A 24,930-nucleotide genomic window follows, 5' to 3' on the forward strand; every position below is an offset into this window, starting at 1 on the left:
TGCTAGGATTCAAGGTCAACTTTACCTCTCCCAACCTCCTCGCTAATGCCATCACCCGGCAGGTTTTCGGCGTTAAATACTGGCGTTCAAAACTGAAAGTGGCCTGTGCGATTTTCACTACATCATTGTACAACTTTGTAGGAATACTGTGTACTAAATTTCAACCAGATTAGAATTTTACACCAAAATCTGTTCCCTTGTGAGTCAAAATTGGATTTTTTTTTTAAAAAAGACAATGCATGTTGTCACCATCATCAGGCAAAACTACTGAACAACCTAATATTTATAAAAATTAATATGTTCATTCAAGCTGTCATAACTTTAATCTTGTGACATTAGCATACGATAGCATATACTGCTGAAGTTATCTTTAAATCATTTGCTTATCTGATTTCATTCTTCTGCCAGTAAATTTACAGACATGAGGCTGACACATTGAGTACCTTCAAATACTACCGGACTGAGCCAGGATTGAACCTGCCAAGCTGGGGTAGAAGGCCATTGCCTCAACCATCTGAGTCACTGAGCCTGGCTATATTCTTATAATTGCATCCTAATAGCTTATTGTATTATACTTACAAATTCTATTTCTAATAACTTAATTGTATTTATTATATTTAAGGTTCAGGTGTTGAGGATCATATTTTTTCCTTAGCTTATTTTACCATAAATCTGAAATATAAGTGTGAATGACGGCTCTCTGATCCAGTTTAAAGCAATTTTATGTTGCTTATAACTGCATATTTTGGCTGTTTTCATTGTATTGGTCATATTTTGCTCATTTTAATTTATATATACAAGGTCATAAGGTCATATTTTGTTATATTTTAAGCATTTTTGTTTAAATTGAGGCATCGTTCTTTACAAGTTACATGTTATGTACGTAGAGTTTCAAACACAGGATTTCCAAATACTGTAATAGATATTTTTATTTCTTTTCCCGGAATAAATAGGTAGCAGGTTTAGAAGACCTGATTCCAGAACTGCTGTGCAGACGTCTCATTGAGGAGAATGACAATTCAGTAGATATTTAGCTCAGAAGCAATGAGCAAACAAGGAAATTCTGTGTTTTCTCTCACCCTGTTCATCCTTGGTGGTTCCAGTTACAGCCCTCTTCCTGTTTCACCATCAACGAATTTCAACAGACTGGTCACACTTCTAGTATTACAGAAAATCTTATCACATCAAACATGAAGTGCAGTGAAGATATAAAATTCAGAAATTATGTGAAGGAGTTTGGTGAAGAGGTCTTCAGTAGACCTACTGAGGGAACAGTTCTCTTTAGTAAAGCATCTGAAGTTAAAGAGGCAGTACTAAAGCGATTTAATGCAAATACATGTTGAAAGTTCTTTTGCCGGGCTGAGTGGCTAAGGCAGTTGAGGCGCTGGCCTTCTGATCTCAACTAGGCAGGTTCGATTCTGGCTCAGTCTGGTGGTATTTGAAGATGTTCAAATATGTCAGCCTCATGTCTGTAGATTTACTGGTACGTAAAAGAACTCCTGCAAGACAAGAGACCAGCAACTCGGCGTCTCTGAAAACCGTGGGATGTAAAAAACATTATTAAAGTTTTAATATACTGTAACTCTGTAAGTTTGCATAATTTAATCTGTCTGCTGTATTATCACAAACTGCTTTTTGGTACTTAAGATCTTCGATGTTAGTAATACTCTCACATTTGCTACCTATCACTAAATTCCTTATCATATTTTACCTTTTATCAGTCATATTTTAGGGTAAAATTAGCTTGCATATTTTGCACTTCTTTAGGTCATAAACTTCCCAACCCTAAATATAGTCATAATAATTCAATGAATTTGTTATTTGTCTACTATACTAACTTTTGAATCCTCTAATGCATACTTTATTATATAAATCATGAAGGTCAGCATAAACAACCTAATGTCCCTGACAGAAGAAATGGTGGATTTTATAGAGAAAGAATGCATAGAAATGAGTTGTATGCGCAAACAAACGTCTATGTTTCATTTTTGTGGCATTTGAGATATTCACGGAACAAACATCTATGATGTGTCCTGGATATGTATTTGCAGGTAGTTTGAGCATATCTCAACAGATGGCTATAGTTTTCCGGAAATTGTGAAGAGAAATACACTTGAAAAATAATGGAACAAAAGTCTATGTTACATAGATTCCCGCACGAGCGCTCGACAATGTCACGAATTGAATGCAATGTAATAAACACATTCTAGTTCGGAGATTGTTCTGGTTTGTTCAGTCTTAAATTACTGAGTTTATTTAGTTTCTCATCGACACCATAGTCATGCGATCAGACGATAGTAGTGATCGTAATGTACTGTTGTCCCCAGCAGTGTTCACAAGTTGACGAAAAACAGATGCAGGAAAAGAAAAAGTGACCCTAGTGAGTGGAAAGACTTATGCACCAAATCATTATAATTAAGCTAAAACTTTAAAATAACACTATTCTCCTCTGCATGCATACATTATGTGCGAATGAGTGAGCGTGTGCACTTATAACCTGTTGGTTTACGGAACAAAAGTCTATGTTACATTCTCTCACGTAGCCATGTCCCGGGATCAACCAGTCTTCTTTACTGCCGTTTTTCTCAATATACAGGGAATGTAACATAGATGTTTGTTCGCGCATATGACTCAAATTATGGGTTTGAGCAAAGTTAAATGGAAGGGAAAGGAAAGAATGAGGAAAGGAAATACACTACTGGAGTGGTGCCCGAGAGGCAAAAAATGGAGTGGGCCTGGTGATTTCAGAACACCTGGAGAAGTATGTGGGTATGGTAGAGTTCATCAGCAACAGGATAATGAAAATTAGACTGAGAATGAGCAATGAAGTGAAGGACTTTATACAAGTGGATGGATCACAGACAGGGAACAAAGAGGATATCGAAGAATTCCTAAAAACACTAGAAAAGGAGATAACTGATGTGGAAGTGATTATAATGGGGAAATTTAAATACACAGTACACAGGTGGAAAATGTAGGAAGAAGTCATTTGACCATATAGATATGGGAAAAGGAATGATGAAAGAAACTAGTTTAATTTTGTGAAAGGAATGGAATGATCATAGGCAACATATGGTTTCAGAAGAAAAACATTCGGCAGGAAAATTATAAGATATGGCTGGGGTGACAAAAGAAGAAAAACAGTATTGATTACTTTCTGGTGGTAAGGACAAATCACAGGCGGTTGATGGATGTAACACCTTTGATATAGATGTTGATTCCCATAGGGAACCTAAAATATTTGTCCTCAATGAGTATTAGTGTATTTTGAAAATTGTTGTTGGGCAAAAAGAAAGAAATATTACAGCTTAGGCTTCCAGGGCTGGTGTCCCTCCTAGGAGCTACAGTCTATAAGCCTGGAACGTTTCTTCTATATTCATTCATCTTATGAAATTAGTTTTTTTTTTTGCTAGGGGCATTACGTCGCACCGACACAGATAGGTCTTATGGCGACGATGGGATAGAAAAGGACAAGGAGTTGGAAGGAAGCGGCCGTGGCCTTAATTAAGGTACAGCCCCAGCATTTGCCTGGTGTGAAAATGGGAAACCACGGAAAACCATTTTCAGGGCTGCCGATAGTGGGATTCGAACCTACTATCTCCCGGATGCAAGCTCACAGCCGCGCGCCTCTACGCGCACGGCCAACTCGCCCCTCTACGCGCACGGCCAACTCGCCCGGTGGTATGATAGTTTAAAATTATTCCAAACTGATGCAGTGCACCTACTGTCAATCATATTATGCACAGATGTCCACTCAGCTAATACCACGGTTCACAGAAACATTCAGTAGATGTTCCAGCACCCTTAATCCAGCAGCCTAATCGACTAGATGTGCAGTTGTGAACTATACTGAGAGTCAACTCAAGACCTTAGCGGTCCCTTTGATGTTAGTCAGACTTCTGGTCGGTGAAAAGGCTTCCGCAGCGCCAAATAGTTCCCTAGGTTTGTTACTTGTTCCTGAAGTCAGGAGCTTTCTTCTGTTTGGTTAGATATTCTGGTGAACTGACTTGATGAATTAAAATTCTTGCCCTGTATAAATATGGAAAATATATCACAGGTTGTATGTTAATCGGGTTCGTTACCAACTCTTATATTTCATACGTAGATGGCTATAAATAGTTATTGTTCTCAGTGGTGTATGTAGCAAAATTTATTTAAATTATTTAATATGATATTGATATCTTATTGATATCTTATTGCACTGTGTACTTAGTAAGCTTTGTTCTAGTTCATTCCATTGCTGATAAGTTCGCATAATATGTGCGACGTTGAAGATGGATCCAAGAAAACTGTTGGCAATAATGGCTGCAACAGCGTGTTCAGTATTCATAATGGCTGCCAGCTGTGAAATAAAAGAAAAATAAAGTAGGAAATCTAAACCAAATTGTTTTAAACGTTTACAGTAGCCTGCGAGATTAGAATCCACTGTGGACTGTGGAAGACGTGAAAAAGACCGCGCAGCTGATCAGCGTTTCTGTATACAGTGTTTACGTCGCTCGCTTGGAATTTAAACTCCATGGAAAATCCAAGTCTCCAGCGAAAGATCGACGTGTCAGCTCAGCACTCGCCGTAAATAAAACAGGAAGGGCCTCAACACGGTATGGGAATAGGATCCTTGGCATATTCGATGATGTTGATGATGATAATAATAATAATAATAATAATAATAATAATAATAATAATGTGTACTTTATTTTATATTCGTAACCGCCCTCTACCTGCAGAAATGTTGTCACGCGAGGATCATGAGTTCGTTTTTACCTTCCAAATGACGAGACTACAATATTTACAACATTCCTGGAAGCATTGTATTTTGCAATCCCACTCACGGGTGGGTTTTTCAGCTTTCTTAACTGTGAGAAACTGCCACTGACAGTCGTAGCACGTGAGGGGAATTGTATACTTATGTTGTAAGTCTCCATGTGCCTCACACAAATTGCATTATGAAATAAAAATCAATCTTGCTTCTCTTGCCTCGGTATTCGTCAGTAATCTGTAGGTTTTACATGGTCAGTAAAGGAATAAATAGGTATGGTACGTAATCAAAGTACAGCTATGTGAAAGGAAGTGATTTCGTTTAATGCTTCACTATTTCGGAATGAAGTACTGTATTTGTCAGATGGACGCACGGCGTTAATGATAAGCTGGTTGTGGCGGAGATGGAGAACAGCGACGAGACGGGAAGGGGGAACAGGGGACGTGCTCACATGCGGAAGGATACTTTTCCTAAGCTCTTGACTTGAATTTCAGTAGTGTTGTATGCATTTTTCCAAATGGCTTCTTTTGAATTTATAACTGAATTATATATTAATTGTCCATGTATGCCATATGCTAAATAAATGAATGATATTTACATCACATTATAGTCTTACAGTCCGCCTATGTAGCGTAACAGCCAGCGTTATTAGCTGCCATCCTTAGAGGCTCAGGTTCGATTTCTGGTACTGCCAGAGATTTAAGAATGGCAGGAGGGTCGGTATGTGGTTAAAAATGGTACGTGCAGCTCACCTCCACTGGGAGCGTGACAGAAAAGAGCTGCACCACCTCGGGATGAGGACACAAGTTAACATTTACATAGTCTTACAGATCATCAAAAATACAGCACATTGATGAGAGCTTATAAAGGAGCAACTTACTTGTCGTATGGCTTCTGACCCCACATGTGGGCTACACTGTTAACCAGAAATGCAATGTTCAGAGTAATGCAGAACCTGCAGTTGAAGAGGATGAAGAAAGCATTCCATAATGTCTCATTCCACAAGTACCATGGCACCCAGACAGGAAGACCCAAGGAGAAGATGGCAAACAGAGGTATATAGAACCTACAATGAGGAAATACACATATTATATACTCAATATTACTGCTATTACATTATTCTCAAATAAGTCATGAAAAGGAACAACAGGTGTCTGATCAAGTTATATATAGAGACAGGAACATGGAATGGAACACAATAACAGCTCATGGGGACAGAGGGAGCATAAGAAAGAAGAGTCGAGGACAGACATGAAAACACAAAAAGGGAAAGGACAATCTCCACATCTTCATACACTGCTGTCTTCAAAACTTGATCTCTTTTCCTCAAAAATCCCACGTCTTCTATATCCATTTCTTCTCAGGCCCAGAAAATCTAATTTCTGTTTCCAGATTCATCAGAAGGGCAGGGTTCACCATTTATCAAGGGCTGGAAAGCAGAAACTAATTTGTCAGGGTCTGAGAAGGAATTGATGTAGAAGACCTACAATGGGTAAGGGAAGAACTCATCTATTTGAAGATGAGATTAGCCTTATCCTTTTATGTTTTCATATTTGCCCCGGTCTCGTCTTTCTGATGATCCCTTTTCCCATACTAATCTACGATTGTGTATCATGTTACACGATCCTATCTTACTAACATTTGTCATTTGTTTGTTCTTTTCCATTATTAATACAATACTTACAAATGATTGTGATGTACAGTATGTATGTACATAAGAACCTCATCTATCCAGCCCTCATTAATCCGGATCTACGGTTTATCCGGATCTAAAATAATAAAAATTTATTGTTATTTGTACAGTACTTCCTTTACGGCATCAACTCTTCTTGAATGTTATTTCCGCCAAGGATTATTAAGGACAGGAAATGCAAGTAATTCGGCCACGGTCTATCAAAGGTACCGCCCGGCATTCACCTGGAACTGAGAATGGGAAACCGTGGAAAATCATTCCCAGGATGGCCGAGGTGGGATTCGAACCCACGCTCTTCTGAATGCAACGCACTATTAATTCACTGATGGTAAATTCGAAAATTAAACCAGCGCTCCATCAGAATAAACAGTGACTCATTGATAGGCAACAATGCAGGTGGACAAACTGATGGCCTATTTAGAATCCTTGACTGAAACCACACTGGCAGAACTGTTGTTAGTAAAACGTCTTCGTGATCGTGCAAACACTATACAAATGTAAAACAGAAAAACTGACATTATTTTAGTGCATAAAAGAGTCATAAATGTATGAAAAGTGTTCTGATATTTTTTTGTACAACTGAAAAAGGTATTACTGTACAACTTATGTTGATGGATTATATAACATGTACTGTATTTGTTTCTTAATTTCTTCCAAATTATCCAGATTATCCAGATTTTCGATAATTCGGATGAGTTCCGGTCGCACTTAATCCGGATAAACGAGGTTCTTGTGTACCCATTTATGTCCAACAAATGTCCCGTTTCTATGCGGGGTCGGGTATGAAACAAGATTAATCTTCATAACAAGTTTTTATGACCGGATGCCCTTCCTGACATCAACCTCATCAGAGGAATTAATGAGAGACCAGGAAGGGACAGGGTGAAACCCGGTGCCCATCTATTGCTGTCGAATAACACCAACGGTCTGCTTAATGCTTGAAGTCTCCATCCGACGGTCAATCACCATCAACAGCGTTCTATGTCCTCACTCCATATGATCACTGTGGAGACGTTTGGAATTGAATCCAGGCTTTGGGCACACAATCTAGCAATTAGAAGTTGTATACCACCACCTCTCCTACCCTGCCAGCCAAGTACTGATGGTGAAATTTCTTCAACAAACAGAACTCAAACTGGCTAATCACAGTGTCAGATTGTATAGACTCGACACCTTAACGATCATGGCCACTAAGCTGGATTTACAAATTACACTGAAGAAACTGGAAATTGCAACACCCAGAAGGAGTAGTCCTACATTACTGCAATTGAACATGCAGGAAGAATGTTTGGTCGTGCTTCGATGATTACACTTTCAGGTCCCTCTGACCGCAAGTTTGGACAACAATCAATACAGGGTATGCCCACCACGAGCTGTAATACATTGATGAATTCATCGAGGCATGGAGTCAATAAGGTCCTGGATCGCTTCCTGAGGAATTGTGGCCCATGCTTGCTGCACTGCATGGGTCAGTTGTTCCAGAGTTGTGGGTGGCTCAGGACGGTTGGCCAGTTGTCGACCCATCATGTCCCACACATGCTCAATAGGACTGAGGTCCGGGGATCTGGCGGGCCATTCTAAGGTTGTGATGTCGTGGAGAGCTTCTCTGGAGATGCGTGCAGTGTGAACCCGGGCACTGTCCTGCTGAAACATCCCATTAGCAATGTTCGCCATCATAGGGACAACCACTGGATTGAGTACCTTATCAATGTACTGTCGAGCAGTCATAATGCCTTCAACAAGCACTAATTGCGATTTTACACTAAAGCCAATAGCTCCCCAGACCATAATGCTTGGTGTTGGCCCTGTGTGCCTCTCGACAATAAGATCTGGGCGACCCCTCTCCCTGGTACGTCGGCGCACGTGATTCCGGCGATCACTGCGTGCAAGACAGAAGCGCGATTCATCACTGAAGACGACCCTATGCCATTCGTCGACCCACATCAATCTTTCTCGACACCAGGCCAGCCATACATGTCGCTGCTGTGGGGTCAATGGAACACCTCTGCAGGGACACGGGCTCATAAGCCAGCTGCATGAAGGTGATTACCAACTGTTTGTTGTGTAACGTGGGGTGCCACAGCTGCTCGAATTTGCGCTGCTGTTGCATGAGGTTCCATCCGGGCCATCCGAATAATGCGGCGATCCTCTCTCACAGTTGTCTGTCGCGCTGGGCCTGTGCCAGGTCTACGAGTGTGGGGTACCTTCATTTGACCACTGCTGCCATACACGTTGTACCGTAGATGCCTGTCGGCCAACACTTGCAGCAACAGTCCTTACTGATAATCCAGCCTCACACAGCCCAATTATCCGAGCCCTCTCAAACGGCGACAGTTGTTGATAGCTTGCTCTTCTCTGTCGTCAAGGCATGTTTGATGGGGAACACTTCACTGCACAGACTGCAAGTCAACTACACTACACCAGAGTCCGTATACAGGAGTTGATTCCTCTGCGACCAATCACGCGGGGAGATCTGTAGCAACATCTCAATGGCTCTGAAACTTTGATCGTTACCGGGCGAGTTGGCCGTGCGCGTAGAGGCACGCGGCTGTGAGCTTGCATCCGGGAGATAGTAGGTTCGAATCCCACTATCGGCAGCACTGAAGATGGTTTTCCGTGGTTTCCCATTTTCACACCAGGTAAATGCTGGGGCTGTACCTTAATTAAGGCCACGGCCGCTTCCTTCTAACTCCTAGGCCTTTCCTATCCCATCGTCGCCATAAGACCTATCTGTGTCGATGCGACGTAAAGCCCCTAGCAAAAAAAAAAACTTTGTGAGCATCGTCCTGCTGTTCAATACTGTTGAGCTGTTTAGTTGTTCAATCCATGGGACTGTGTGAAGTACTGGACTCTATGTGGAGTTGAACCAATGAACAGTCGTCGTGAGTTGTATAGCCAGTGTTCAAATCCAGCTGTCTATGCACAGCGGCTGTAGGAGGTGGACTTTGGGAAAGTGAAAGTAAGGATTATAGATGTTCCCAGGTACCGGTAGTAACTGGCTGGGACTCCCGGGTGTGTGTACAGCAGAGAGATTTGTAAATAGACTGGTAATTAGTGTGGCCATTCATAACTGGTTAGAATTGTTTGTGTTTAAATATGAATGTGTGCATTTATTAGGCCATCCTGAAATAAATTAGAGTAATGAAATGGATGGAGTTTTATTCGTAACAGTATCAATATTATGTAACTAGCGCATCTTGAGGTTATGTTAGCTGAGCAGTCTGTAAAATCAGCAGGATCCTAGGGAGAACACTGATATGCATGGCTTTAGAAGTGGAAGATCTACTGTGGACCTTATCTTCAGACATGGTGGTTCATTGTTATTGTTGTTATTAAGGGATTTCCTCGCTGGTCTCTTTAGAACTTGTTGTAGCTTGTGTAGCTGGTGGCCGACAAGTAAAATACTTCCATATTATACATCAACTGCAGTAGAGAGTTGTTCCAGCTAGACTTAAAGAGCATCATAAAATACCACTAGACAATCCAAAGGAGATTTTAGCTACAAACCACTAAAGTAAGGACTAAAAAAAGACCACCAAAATAGTTTTAACAGAACAGATAGCATCTAGAAGTTAAGATAGTGAGATAGTAACAAACAAATGTTTTTTACAACTTTTAAAATGGTTTCCATGTTATTTTGAACAACTCGTCCATTGTCTTTTTTTTTTTTAATATATATATATATATATATATATATAAATTACCTCTATAGCTGAAGATGTTCCACAGAGGAGCAAAACATGAACAAATTAAGTGCCATTCTACATACAGTATATGTTTGCTCTTGATATAGAAAAAACAATAATTAGGATTCTTGACAATTAAATTTACAACTTGGAATACACTACTTTACCTAAAACCCGACTGGTGGCCATAATCGTTAAGGCATCAAGTTCTTATGGCCCGTCACCGCAGTTAGCCAGGTTCGAGTGCCAGTGTGGAAAACAATTTCACCATCAGAAAGTTAGCCGACAGGGTAGGAGAGCTAGTGGTATACAATTTCTTTAGATTGTATGCCAAAAGCCTGGGTTCAACACCAAACCTCTCTGCAGTGTTTGTATGGAGTAAGGGAATTTGATGCTGTTGATGGCAATTCATCCATCAGATAGGGACACTAAACTTTAAGCAGACCCTTTGGTGTTAAAGATAATGGCGCTGAGTTTCACTCTCTACCATCATCATCTTGATCTTGATGCGCAGGTCACCATGGGCTTCAAATAGAAATACCTGCACCAGGCAAACCAAACATATCCTCCAACACTCCTGGTACTAAAATTCATATGCTAAATAAATATAACTACTCTACCGCCAAATGTAAAGGACTCTTCAATTGCAATCCATGATTTTAACTTCAAAGTCAAGATGGAGGCGACTGGTGTCATAATTACAATCACGCTACAGAAAAACTATGTTGAGTGAACTTATTCCCTTCAACTGTTTGAATGAAACTAAAATCTATGTGGCAGGTTGAAAAGTTGTATATAGTTGGCCTGAACTTAACTCTGGGTACACCTGTGACTTGCCAAATAAGGGGTTCACATTTGTTTAGAGAACTATTTCTAGAAACTCCAATATTCAGCTGGCTAATCTCATTTACTGTCCATTTAGCAATGAAAGATGTAAAGAGAAGCACACAATGTACTGTATATTCATTCAAGTAAAAAGGAGTGCATTTTCTTCTTCAATACAACTGAAGTATCTATGTGTGAATATGAAAAATCTAATAAAACATGTAATATCACTGAGAATATGTAAAATAAAAAATTTTTTTTTTTTTTTTTAAAGTTAAATGAAATTCAGTCATAATGACCCTCACATAGTGTTTTGCAGACGTTTATCTTTTCCCAGCGTCTAAACAGCAAGAAACAAAATCTGTAATTACTTAGAAATTCCACCTCCAGTTTTAACACTGAAGAAGTGAGAGGTTTGATTTCTCAAAGAATGAAGGCAACTGGGAAAGAAAGAAAACAGTCATGAATATCACGGAAAATGATAAACCTCTAGGTCTAGCAAACAATGGAGGCTAAAGAGAATAAGAGTTCAAAAGAGACACTTAATGGGAAAGATCAGAGAAAAGAACCATGCACAAGCTTGTAGAAGCACTACAAAACTCAGATGTAGTCTTAGGATGCCTCAGTCTCATGAAGCTCATGAAGGGATAGAATAATTTTGCTCACTTCTTCTGCCACATAACAATGGGGTCAGCCTCCAGGTCACTCATATCCACCAGATTCCTCTTTGCAACTACCTCAGGGTGTGGGGTCAAAACCAGCCAGCCAACATGTGAGAAGATAAAACCCCTCTTAGCGTTATGAGGGTCTGCATCAGTCTCGCTGAACTTGTGGTGCACACGGTGGTCCAAAGCCCACTGATACACATGGCGCTACAACAAAAAGGAAACAAATCAGTGTACACATTAGTTTCACTAAACATGTGGTTCAGGGTTCATTAACATACATACTGGTAGTGCTATAAACAACTGAAGGTCTATGTTTTTTCTTGCTGAACTTGGCACCCCACAATTAGATACCGTAAAAAACAAACAGCACTCTTACTCAAAATCTTTATACCCAGACCCGTCAAAATCTAACTCATACCTTACATAAAACACTTTGGAATAATCCGTATCCAAACATAAATACTATGTAAACAATATCTAGTGGTTTATAACCTAACACTAACATAGATAGGTTTTCAGCTATGGTAAAAGGCTGACTGGGTAGGAAGTGGCTGTGGCTTTAGGAGCAGCCCCAACATTTGCTTGGAGTGGAAATGAGCATGATATGGATGTTGATTCACATAGGGAACCTGAAATATTTGTCCCGAATGAGTAAATTTATAATACCAATATAGTTGGTCCGTTATTGGGCATTTTAAATTTTCCGACTAACTCATTCCTGGCTGCCAGCGTTTCGCCACAGTGTGCTAAGGTGGGCTCATCAGTTAGTGGTGGCTCCAAGTAGCTTAGGGTACGTCCAAGATGCACGCTGACTCCGAGTGGCAGGTGGGATGTGGCCATTATGAAAGCTGGTTGTCAGCGCAGACAGAGATGCCACAAAAGAAAAGATATGAAATACAACTGATCAGTGTAGCATGGAACTAACAAGAGAACAGGCTGCAGCTCTATTGCTGTTAAGTGACAATGTTACAAAATGAATGAGAAGTGATATACATCCAATTACTGAATTAAGATCTATTTACGGGGAGTACAAACACCTTTTTCCACAGTTACTTGTCGACGAAAACAGATTTTTGAATATTTCAGAATGAGTCCGGATAAGTTTTGTTTTATTTTGTTAAAATTTGAACACAGGCTTACGAAGAACTGGGCGAATTACCACACTTAACATGAAAATCAACAGCCTGCGCGGCAGGTTGTCTGAAACCAGAATGAACGAATCATTCCGGTAAATATCTGAGTCAGACTACCAGTGCGCAGGCTTCCTGCGCGCAGGTGCATTATGGCCAGTCCCGCTTAAAAACACAGGACATACTTATGTCGACTCGGCGCCGACTGTCTGACTCAGAAAACCAGCATGCATCTTGGACGTACCCTTACCCTGTGGCCTCCACGGTATGCACTAGCCATGCGTCTTGGTAGATGTGCTATTTACCAACTGATGAGCCCAACTCAGCACACTGGGGCAAAACGCTGGCAATTAGGAATGAGTTAGCTGAAAAATTGACCAACTATATTGGTATTATATTGCAAATGAGCAACCATGCAAAACCATCTTTAAGGATGCTGAGAGTGGAGTTTGAGCCCACCATCTCCCAAATATGAGCTTACAGCTAGACCTGAAACATGCAGCCAACTCTTGAATGATGTAACAGCATACTATAAAAGCCTGGAAGCTTAGGACTTCCACTACAACCTTGACACTCAATGGGATAAAATGGTTAGCTCTATTAATGAGGGCAAACAGATCTTGCATTAACATCTGCAAAGAGTAGTCGTCTTCAAGTTCAAATATGCTGAGCCCAACAATGGCATCTAGACAGGGAAGGGCTATAGGGGGCTTTAGCCCTTCTCCCCTTGCTACATTTAAAACCTTCCACAATTGTTTTTGTTTAATGAAATTAAACATGCTAGTTTTATTTCTGCCTTAAATACATATGTCACCAAAGTTAGCCAGGAATGAATAGTAGTATAATGACTATAATATAGTAATTATAGTAACTACTGTACAAGCTCTAGCAGTGGCTGGAGGACTGGCAACAATAGACTGCGTGTTTGCATGAGCCGTTTAACTCAGCGACCTCACAACAAGTTACGAGCCTGTGGATTGCGGTGCCTTAACACTAAGTGAATGCATAATACATGAATACTAGCTGAAAGTTTAGTTTTCTACACAATGAGTACCGGTAACAAACATAAAATTTCTAGTGCTTCAATTTTATCAAAAAAATGAAGCAGAAGATAAAACATATCAAAATTCTGCAGATGAAGGCTTCTTCTAGTAGCATTGACATGACTACTACTAAGAAAAAAAGAAAATCTACAGATGATGAAATAAGGATTAAGTGCTTCTACTACTTTAGTTTTTAAAAAAGCCAACATTTCCACTATTTCAAATAATGATGTTGGGATTGTCACAGGTAAACAGGTAGGGTTATTCAAACAGGGGCTATGTTTACCAGTAAATACTTTTCAATTAGTGCTAAGCGATTGCACAGTGAAGAGCAAAAACTTAAAATTGAGTAACAGAGTAATCAAATGTAATTTTTGAAAGACCCATGTATTAAATTATTACTAATTGCGCTCAACAATCAACATTATTCTGTATGAAGGAAGTCAGCTTCGAGATGAAACTATCTTTACAATGGTCTGTTTTCAGACCAACTTCGCTTTACGGACGTGAAAGCTAGGTGGACTCAAGATATTCATAAGGTAGAAGTAACGGACATGAAAGTAGCAAGAATGATTGCTGGTACTAACAGATGGGAACAATGGCAGGAGGAAACTCTGAATTAGGAAATAAAGAAAACTAACTATGGATGAAGCTGTACACATAAACCAGCTTCACTGATGGGGGTCATGTGAGGCGAATGGAGGAGGATAGGCTACCTAGCAGAATGGAATCTATGGAAGGTAAGGGAAGTAGAGGGAGACCAAGAAGATGATGGTTAGACTCAGCTTCTAACAATTTAAAGATAAGAGAGATAGACATAAATGAGGCCACAGAACTAGTTACAAACAGAGGATTGTGGCAGTGGTTAGTAAATTCACAGAGGCTTGCACACTGAATGCTGAAAGGCATAACAGTCTATAATGAAGATTTTATTATTATTATCATCCCCTGTGAACCATGTGACCTTGCTGCGGTGGGGGAAGCTTGCGTGTCCCAATGAAGCAGATAGCCGAACCGTAGGTGCAACCATACCAGAAGGGGTATCTGTCGAGAGTCCACACTAACGAATGGTTCATAGAAAGAAGGGTAGCGGCCTTTCGGATATTGCAAGCGAGGCAGTCTAGATGATTGAGTGATATGGCCTTATAATGATATTTAATATGGCTTAGCGATGTTTATACTACTATACGGCTGAAAGCAATAGGAAACTACAGCCGTAACCAACTTCCGAGGACATACAGCTCTCTCTGTATGAATGAATGATGTATTGACGATGGCTTCATCCCGGGTAAAATATTCCGCAGGTAAAATAGTCCCCCACTCAATTCTCTCGATGGGACTAAACAGAAGGGAGCAATCGTCAGGAAGATGAATGAATACAGACATTCTGAGAGTCGATGCATGGAAGTGCACATGAGAACGTTTCGTTTAAGTATGACTTATCAGATGTGCATCTGTTTACGAGTAAAATGTATTGCAATAACAATAATAATAATAATAATAATTCCTTTACGTCCCACTAAATACTTTTTACGGTTTTCAGAGAGCCGAGAATCCGGAATTTAGTACCGCAGGAGTTCTTTTACGTGCCAGTACGTCTACTGACACGAGGCTGTCGTATTTGAGCACCTGCAAATACCACCGGACTGAGCCAGAATCGAACCTGGCAAGTTGGGGTCAGAAGGCCAGCGCCTCAGCTGTCTGAACCATTCAGCCCGGCAGTATGTATTGTTTATTTGTATTTGTACTGTTTAATACTACTACAGAAACAAGAACTACGATACCTACACAGTTTATAACATCAATACAATCAATATAAATTTTCAGTGAGGCATGTATTTGGACACAGTACTAGGTTGGAAATCAGCACTATGTATATGGGGATAAATGACAATTACGAGATCACTCTCAGAATAGCAGCTAACAGCGTCGGGTTTAAAATCCGAACATGGAGAGTGCGATGTGTTCAGCTAAGAATGTAGGACAGAATACTCCGTTCAGTTTTAGTAGTTAATACTTTCAACTTCTCGAATGATAGTATATAGAGGGGAAAAAAAGCTGTAAAACGTAGGAAACTGACTCCTGGGACACGACACATCAAATACTACCGCGATACAAACAAAATGATTATGAATTGACCACCAGGTGTCGGACAGGAAGGAAGAAAGAGATGGTACTGGGACAAATATGTACATGCGCGTCTTAAAGTGAGAGCCTTTGAGAGGTAAAAGAAAGGAGTTACGACGTACCTGCCCAGTGACTGTGAACAGTAAGATGAGCAGCAGACGTAAGGGCCATCGAGCTTTGTATGCTCGATGAGACCATAAACGGTGTGCTCCGGCGGTGATACCAAACCCGGACGTGTATACAACCACGAACGCTGCAACAAAAAGAATATCATTTTAACATTGCAAATGCACAGAAATTAAGAGGCTCAAGTGCTACATCATGAATACAATGAGTGCACACTACACTTAGCACTTTTCTCGGACAAGACACACTCGCTGACTGGGACAACTAAATACAAAGATACTAGAGGCAGCAGACCTGGTCAAAAAAGCCAAACAAATGCGCCTTGTGTAGTAGTGTGATTGGATGTGAGTTAAAAAAACAGCCGTGGTTTCTAAAGCTGCCATTTCTTCCTTAATACCACCGAACTTTATTAGCTTGCAAGAGAAAAATAAATTCCAGACTGAGTTATGAACCTGAGCAAGGATTTCAAGGATCCCCTGTTTTGAATAGTTTACAACCAAACGATTTGCACAAGGAATTTAAAACGAGTTCTTCGAGTTGAAGATATGTTTTACAGTTTAAGAATTTTAAAACTTGTGCTACTAACAGCAATACGTTTAAGTTGAGAAGTTTACCAAACATGTTATATGCAGCGATTTCAAACATAAGACTTTCAAATACTATAGTAGATAATTTTTTTTTCTTTCTTTTCCCAAAACAGATAGGTAGCAGGTTAGAAGACGTAATTCCAAGAAACATATGTACGGACGCACGCCGACAGATAAAAAAAAAGTTCTTATACTTCGTTCTTGATTCTTTTTTTGTTTTTATTATTTTTATTTTTAGGAATACCGAGAGTGAGGACTGGACTGCACTGTACTGTACCTCCGTCAGTTTGCATGTGTCTGCTGTATTATCGCTAGTTACTTTCTGGCACTTCGGACGTTTAATGTTAATAATACTCTAAGTATTTTAGGGATAGGTGGCAGTATTAAAGTCATATTTTACCTTTTTGGGGTCATGTTTAGTTTTAGGGCACATTTGCTTGCATATTTTATACTACTTTATGTCATAAACCTCCAAACCCTATTTATTATTATTATTATTATTATTATTATTATTATTATTATTATTATTATTATTATTATTATTATTATTATTATTATTATTCATACACTTCTCCACAGGAAATATGAGTAGTAGGGCCTAATGGGGCACGGGATGGACGAAGTGCCTTACATAATTAAAGTATTTACACATTATAATACAAACGTTGATGTACAGGTATATACAAAACTGTAGATCACGGGATCTTCATTCTTGCGAGAGGAACGATCGCACAATGTTGCATGTTGACATTATTATTATTATTATTATTATTAGAAGAAGAAGAAGAAGAAGAAGAAGAAGAAGAATTCCCACCACGGTGCCGTATTGTTTTATTATTTTACTGTAATTATATCATTGCTCATTTTATTAAGACCTATTTCAGTATTTCGTTTAATTACATGAATTCCAAGTGGTATGAATAATTTCTCCGTGTTATATTATTTTGTTCAAGGTTTTCTGTTCTATTATTTTCATTCTCTGTACGTACTGTAATGCTACGAGTAATTGCATTTAATGGAGTGCATTGGGATTTATTTTGTAATTGCTAGAAAAATGTACATTTTCCTTTGTTATGCAATATTGAATTACAGTGGTTGATCATATTATTAGGGCCACTAGGTAAAAATTGAAGAATTTATGTTTGGATCATTATTCTTTTCTAAGTGTTTACTTATTGCTTATTTTTATGGTTGGATATTATTAATTACACATTTCCATAGTTAAATTCAACAATCAGACCTACATTAAAAAGCCTAATAATGAAAACTCTGATCAAGAATTGAGAGAGTCGCCAATTATGTTACATTTGCTTGCTGACTGTTGTTGGAGTAAGACACGTGATTTATTGTAGATTTGTTTCCTTGCATCTCTTGTGCGAATTTTGCTCTTTAAGTGATACAGTGAAGTGACAAGAGTAGAATACAGTTAATTATAGTTCAGTAAATACTTAAAAACACTACACTTAGCACTTTTCTCGGACAATAAAAACACTTTTAAAGAATACTGATTATTCTCATAGAAAAATAGCGTCTATCCCTTCTGTTTCAAAGGCAACAGTGGACAGAATTAAGAAAAAACTTGACCAAGGCACGAATTTGTCACCTAAACGGGTGGGTAAATGTGGCCGCAAAAGAATCACTTATCCACGAGCAGAGCGCCTGTTAAGAAATATCGTCATTAAACATAGAAAAGCTTCAATGAAAGTCATTACAACAAAGATTCGAAATGCGGAAATCAACGTATCTTCAATGACAGCTCGTCGGAGGATCAAAGAGCTGGGTTTCGCTTGTCATCGTCCAGCAAAGAAACCATCACTGACACCAACCATGATGAAGAAGCGACTATTATGGGCAAAACAACATCGAAATTGGACTGCTGATGAATGGAAAAGGGTAAGCTGTTTATAAAAAATTGTAATTTGTTTACTTGGCGTAAACAGGTTTTAATACAGAACTACAGTTTTCCAGGTTTGCTTCTCGGATGAGTCATCAATATATATCCTTGATGACAGATCTGTATTTGTGTGGAGGCGCAAGGGTGAGAAATACAATGGTGACTGCATTGTCAAGACCGTTAAGCACCCGTTAAGTGTCATGGTGTGGTCCGTCATCAGTAGTAATGGAACCGGCCGCCTGTATATTGTCGAAGGAACCATGAACCAACACCAGTACATTAAGGTTCTGGAGAAACGGCTACTTCCACAAGTTCGTGAATGGTTCCCAGATGGCAAATTTGTGTTTATGCATGACTCTGCACCTTGTCACAAGGCTAAAACTGTGACAAAGTTCCTTCTGGACAACAAAGTGAAGGTTCTGGACTGGCCTGGCAATTCTTCTGACCTCAACCCGATCGAGAACCTTTGGGGGCTAGAAGAGGAAAATTTGTGCTCATAATGTCACGAATAAGATCCAACTGATCGAAAGACTAATCAATGTGTGGCATCATGATGATGAAATTAAAAAAAAAACTGCCTCAGATGCATTTGTAGTATGCCAGATAGAGTCGAAGCGGTAATTGCTGCGAAGGGAGGTGTTACAAAATATTAGATTTTCCTAGTTTCCTTAGTTGTTCATGATTTTCATTAATATTTCAAATGTAAAATTGTGTAATATATTTGTCAAAAGTCCATTTTAGATTAATTAAATGTATATCAGTGAAGTTTAATTGTGTATGTCTTATCAAGTTTGAAAAATACAACTTTCACCTAGTGGCCCTAATAATATGATCAACCACTGTATGTATTATTATATCTTGCAATTTTAGTGGCCTTTTATAAAAGACATTATGAGCCTTTGAGTGCTTTCCTAATCAAGAAAACCGTGTAATGGTCTTTATTCCTGCAGCCTGTGTACTTGCTTCATCACCACGCCAATTTGGTTTGGTATCTTTAAATATGGCAGGTGCGGCGGTGCAACAGGCACTTCACAACCTTCTTCCTGGCTCGGTCTCCTTATTCCCGAATCTTCCCAGCACAAAGTTTGCAACATTTTCCTAATACTACTCCTTCGTCGGAAACCACCCAGAACAAATCGTGCTGCTTTCCTTCGCATTTTTTCAGTTCTCGAATCAAGTAATGCTGGTCAAGGTCCCATACACTGGAACCATACTCTAATTCGGGTCTTACCAGCGACTTATACGCCCTCTCCTTTACATCCTTACTACAACCGCTAAATACCATCATAACCACATCGCAAGATCTCTAACCTTTATTTTAAAACTTCGTTACTGTGATTACCTCAATGAATATATTTCCTTATTTTAACACCTACGCCTGGTTTATTCAATCTCAGTTAATATTTAATTGCATGTTAAAACAATTTGACAATGAGCTTAACCAAATCAGCATTTGATGAACATTGGTTAGGACTAACAATCAGTTCAACTCTTAGCTAAACTGCCCACCTTCATGCAGTTAAACCCTGTTTATTACCTCAGAAGTATAACATGCCACGTGCATTAGATGCAGAGCTTTAGTATCTTGAATATTTGTAGTTGACAGGCCGTTTTCAATGATTTGATAGAACAACTGTATATAGTATAACATCATCCGCAAAAGCGTTATCTGCGATCCCAGTTATTCATATACATCAAATACATTACATACATGTTCAATAATACCGCCTTGCGAACAACCCCGTCCCGATAACGCTTCACCTACGCTTAAGTCTCCGAGTTCTATTTTCTGAACAGCCTTCCAAAGGACAAAGCTTATTAAACGAACCTCTGTGTTCGTTTCTAGTAGACTTTCCGCGATAACCACAGGTATTCCTCCCAAGCATTCCTGCTTCTTTATTTAAGGTACCAGCAACCAGAATAAAATGTATTAATATCTTGTCTAACCTCAAGTTGAATTAGTACAAAAGTAGAAGTTTATGAGACTATAATACTCTGTTACAGTAGCATAAATAATGCCAGTTGCAGGTAACCAATTAAGCAATGAGACAACACTATCTAGTGAGCAAAAAAAATACATGCATATCCCCGTACCTGACAAACAAGGACGATGAGCTTTGTGTACGGGGATAAAAATGACAAACTCCAAACATTGCATCACTGGCGATATTTTGACAATTGCCCCCTAACTGCTTGTACTACGGTAACTCTTAAGTTTCAAAGCCGACGACCAAAAACCAAGGAACAGTGAACAAACTATTGCAGCCAAATGCTGTCTAGTTCGAGTAAATACACCACCCATGTGTCAAATTCGATACCTTTGACTCCACCCATTTCCTGCATTAAAGGCAATTAGGTACTCAATCACACTGCTTGCATCGGAGAACACAACACAGAAGAAAGGATACCATTTTCAGCCCGGTTATGAATGGCATTGTCTAAAGTATGATACTATGCGCCAAAAATAACTATTATTATTATTATTATTATTATTATTATTATTATTATTATTATTGTTACGGAGTTTTCCGTGGTAGTTAGAGGTGAAAGAAGGTGCGGGGGGGGGGGGGTGAACAGGTCTCAGGCTACTAAATTAAAGTTAATTTAAAATTTAACAAGGTTATATTTTCTTTGCAAAATCAAGAAATAACAAGCATGGCAGGTACAGGGTAGCAAGGTAACAAATTACAATTACAGTAGGGCCTATTCACAGGATTTGGGCTTCGAGCCCCGAACTCACCATTCTTGGGCAACTAGCCCAACTTTACCCCAAAACAAGATTTAACAGAGGGGCAGAAAACCCCATTCTGCCCAGGAGCACTTGCTCTAAATTACACAGAAAAGCCTCCTCGAGGCATACATACTCAATTTTCAACAAAGAGCCACTCGCTCTCAACTTTAAGCCTATCAAAGGCCACACCAAACTCCACCTTCAAGTTGTCCTCTAAGGACATAGACACGGGGGTAAAATACCCAACCTACTGAGGTCTATTAAGTGAGAAAAAGGTTAATTACATGACCTCCAAAATAACAATTTGAGAGGAGGCGATCTGCATTCCTAATACGTATTGTTTAAAACCTAAGCTGGCTCTAGGCCGCTAATGCAAGGGCTAATCCCATACTAAAGAGGTGACTTTATAAGGAAACAATTTACATTACGTTAAGGAAGAAAGTAGTGAAAATGAGTTCACCTCAAAACAATATGAGTGGGAGCTCGAGAGGGTTAAGCACTCTCTATCCCAATATGTAGCTTTGAAAGAGAATAGGTGCTAAGAGTCTTTACATTTTAGGGAAAGTTACATGGTAGAAACGCTTCGGACCCGCCCCGAGAGTTAAACTGCTGAGCTAGCAAGAAAAGAAGTTATTATACGGCCATTATCTGGTTGTTGAACTGCTGTCCGAAGAAAGAGGCGCTTCCCGCCCCCTGCTATGTACTTTACACACTGAAAGATGGTAGAGAAGTGGCGTAGAGACCCTAAAATCATCAGTTTATATACTCTCGCGGAAAGTTCGAGGCGTTTCAGGAAAGAAAACACCCGCCCACAATCATTTATTGGTTAGGGTTAAGCAGCATATCCAATTTGAAGAAGAAACACTTCATTGGTCATAAATTAATTAAAGAAATTCGGGATTGGCTAAATTCAAAACAAGGGGAAAGAAAGGGGTATACAGCCAACTTAAACAATACCAGAAAGAAATTTAACAAGAACCAAACTTTTGAAAGAAAAATTTCTCTAAAGAACAGTTCTTTCACCTTGCACTAGGGTGCACTATTGTAGTTCTTCAGTAGTGTCCTCTAGAAGAGAAAGTTCACACTTCTTACTACAAGCAAAACAAAAATACGTCGAAAACGACCCAGTTCAGAAACTTCAAAATTTCCAAGTAGTGACATCTTCTGGGTAACTTGAAAATTAATACATTAGATAAAGTTCGGACTTCCTCCAGCAGAGGATTTTCAACTGGCGCAAAGTTTGAATAAGCGGCGTGGAGGTGTACCGCCCGGTACAATTATTATTATTATTATTATCATTATTATTATTATTATTATTATTATTATTATTATTATTATTATTATATTATCCTCACCCTTTTACTTGCAGGAAGTCCTAAGGCATACAGAATAAAACAAGCTTTCCAACCTGTCTCTAGTTCCATTGAAGATCCTATGCGTAGTGAAGCCTGAGACGCTCGTCTCTTATGTTCGACCAACCGAGTTCGAATACCGGCACAGTCGACTGACTTTTTTTTTTTTTTTACAACTTGCTTTACGTCGCACCCACACAGGTAGGTCTTACGGCAACGATGGGCTAGGAAAGGCCTAGGCCTTAAGGTACAGCCGCAGCATTTGCCTGGTGTAAAAATAGGAAACCACGGAAAACCATCTTCTAGGCTGCCGAAACACGTGTGTTAGGAAGATTTACCTGCACGTTAATTACCACTCATCACGGCAAAATTCAGGAAATCCAGTGTATTTTTAGTTCTGCAGTAGTGGGAAAGAAGTTTAGCATACACAATTAATTGCTAATTTCCTTGATGCAAGGCTGCACCGCACAATCGAGCTTCCTTGGTAGAAGTTTCACGCTGCGGGACATGCCTAACTAACGTTGTATGGCAATAGCTTCCTTTGGGGTGGCAATAACATATGAGGTTTTAAATCCCGTTGTCCATGCTCATGCCAGAAAAGCTGCTGAAACTGTAGCCTATTGCATGTCCAATGGCATTTCCTAATTTTACTGTCCGGCTCCATGGCTAAATGGTTAGCGTACTGGCCTCTGGTCACAAGGGTCCCGGATTCGATTCCTGGCAGGGTCGGGAATTTTAACCATAATTGGTTAACTCCCCTAGCACGGGGATTGGGTGTATGTGTCGTCTTCATCATCATCATTTCATCCTCATCACAACGCGCAAGTCGCTTACGGGAGTCAAATCAAAAGACCTGCACCTGACGAGTCGAACTTGTCCTCGGACACTCCCGGTACTCATTACGGAAAACAAAACCTATCACGACTCATGAGTATAACAGCACTGAACACGGATATGACTAAATCACTGAAACAAATGTCATAAAACCTTTGTGTTAGCGAACAGCAACATAAAACGCGCGGTAACTTACAGACTCCCTGTTAAATTATCTGAGAATCCTCGCGGTGACATCTCGGCGAAGCTCAGATCAGATGGCGCCACCAGATACGCATCCCTGAATGACATTACCCATAGTGTTTTATTGTACTTAAGAAAAACAAACCCCATGGCACTACAGCCCTTGAAGGGCCTTGACCTACCAAGCTCAGCCTGAAGGCCTGCAGATTACGAGGTGTCGTGTGATCAGCACGACGAATCCTCTCGGCCGTTATTCTTGGTTTTCTAGACCGGGACCGCTATCTCACCGTCAGATAGCTCCTCAATTCTAATCACGTAGGCTGAGTGAACCTCGAAGCAGTCCTCAGGTCCAGGTAAAAATCCCTGACCTGGCCGGGAATCGAACATGGGGCCTCCGGGTAAGAGGCAGGCACGCCACCCCTACACCACGGGGCCGGCAGTTTATTATACTTACCGCGGGATTAATCTCGTGAAAGAATAATAATCTATCCTTAATCCCTCAGTATGGCCAACATATTTTCCCTCGCTACTATGTCATATGCGTTCTCTAGATCTACGACATATAAAAACATAACTGTCTATTCCTCTCGATGCATATTTCAATTACCTGGCGCACACTTAAAATGTGATTCTTATAGCCCCTCTATGGTCTGAAACCACACTGGTATTCATCCGGGCCGATGACCTTATCATCATCATCATCATCATCATCATCATCATCATCATCACTTTTGGAAAAGTAAAACCAAGAATAATTGGTTCAAAGTAGTCCAAGATGATTTAGATGAATTAGGCTTGACAATGCAGCTGCAGCAGGTATTCATCCAACATATTCTCAACCATTTATCGCACCCTTCCTTCCAAGATGACATTGAACACCTTGCCTGGTATAACGATGAATTAAATATCTCGACGATTGTCGCAATCCTTACTACGGAGTTCGATAGCTGCAGTCGCTTAAGTGCGGCCAGTATCCAGTATTCGGGAGATAGTGGGTTCGAACCCCACTGTCGGCAGCCCTGAAGATGGTTTTTTGTGGTTTCCCATTTTCACACCAGGCAAATGCTTTGGTTGTACCTTAATTAAGGCCACGGCTGCTTCCTTCCCACTTCTAGCCCTTTCCTGTCCCATCGTCGCCGTAAGACCTGTCTGTATCGGTGCGACGTAAAGCAAGTTGTAATATATATATTGAAAAGAAAACAATCCTTCCAGACCTCTTGCTTATAAATAGGTGCAATTATTGCTTTCGTCTAATCAAAAGATACCTTACCAGGGGCGTAGCCAAGGTGGAGTTA

At 39.9% G+C, this 24,930-nt stretch overlaps 1 protein-coding gene across 3 annotated transcripts in view; it reads right to left on the minus strand.

The window, feature by feature from the left end:
- Positions 1–24,930, minus strand: part of LOC136858470 (acyl-CoA Delta-9 desaturase) — a 324,585-nt gene that overhangs the window by 15,622 nt on the left and 284,033 nt on the right. For all 3 annotated transcript variants that reach the window (XM_067138026.2, XM_067138025.2, XM_067138024.2), the window contains 3 exons: positions 16,051–16,181; positions 11,627–11,832; positions 5,637–5,822 (listed from right to left, as the gene is read on the minus strand). In XM_067138026.2, coding sequence (XP_066994127.2) covers positions 5,637–5,822; positions 11,627–11,832; positions 16,051–16,181 — 523 coding nt within the window. The remainder of the gene's footprint in view (positions 1–5,636; positions 5,823–11,626; positions 11,833–16,050; positions 16,182–24,930) is intronic.

The sequence above is a fragment of the Anabrus simplex genome, chromosome 1, assembly GCF_040414725.1.
Source record: "Anabrus simplex isolate iqAnaSimp1 chromosome 1, ASM4041472v1, whole genome shotgun sequence".
In the NCBI taxonomy this organism is placed as follows: Eukaryota; Metazoa; Arthropoda; class Insecta; order Orthoptera; family Tettigoniidae; genus Anabrus; species Anabrus simplex.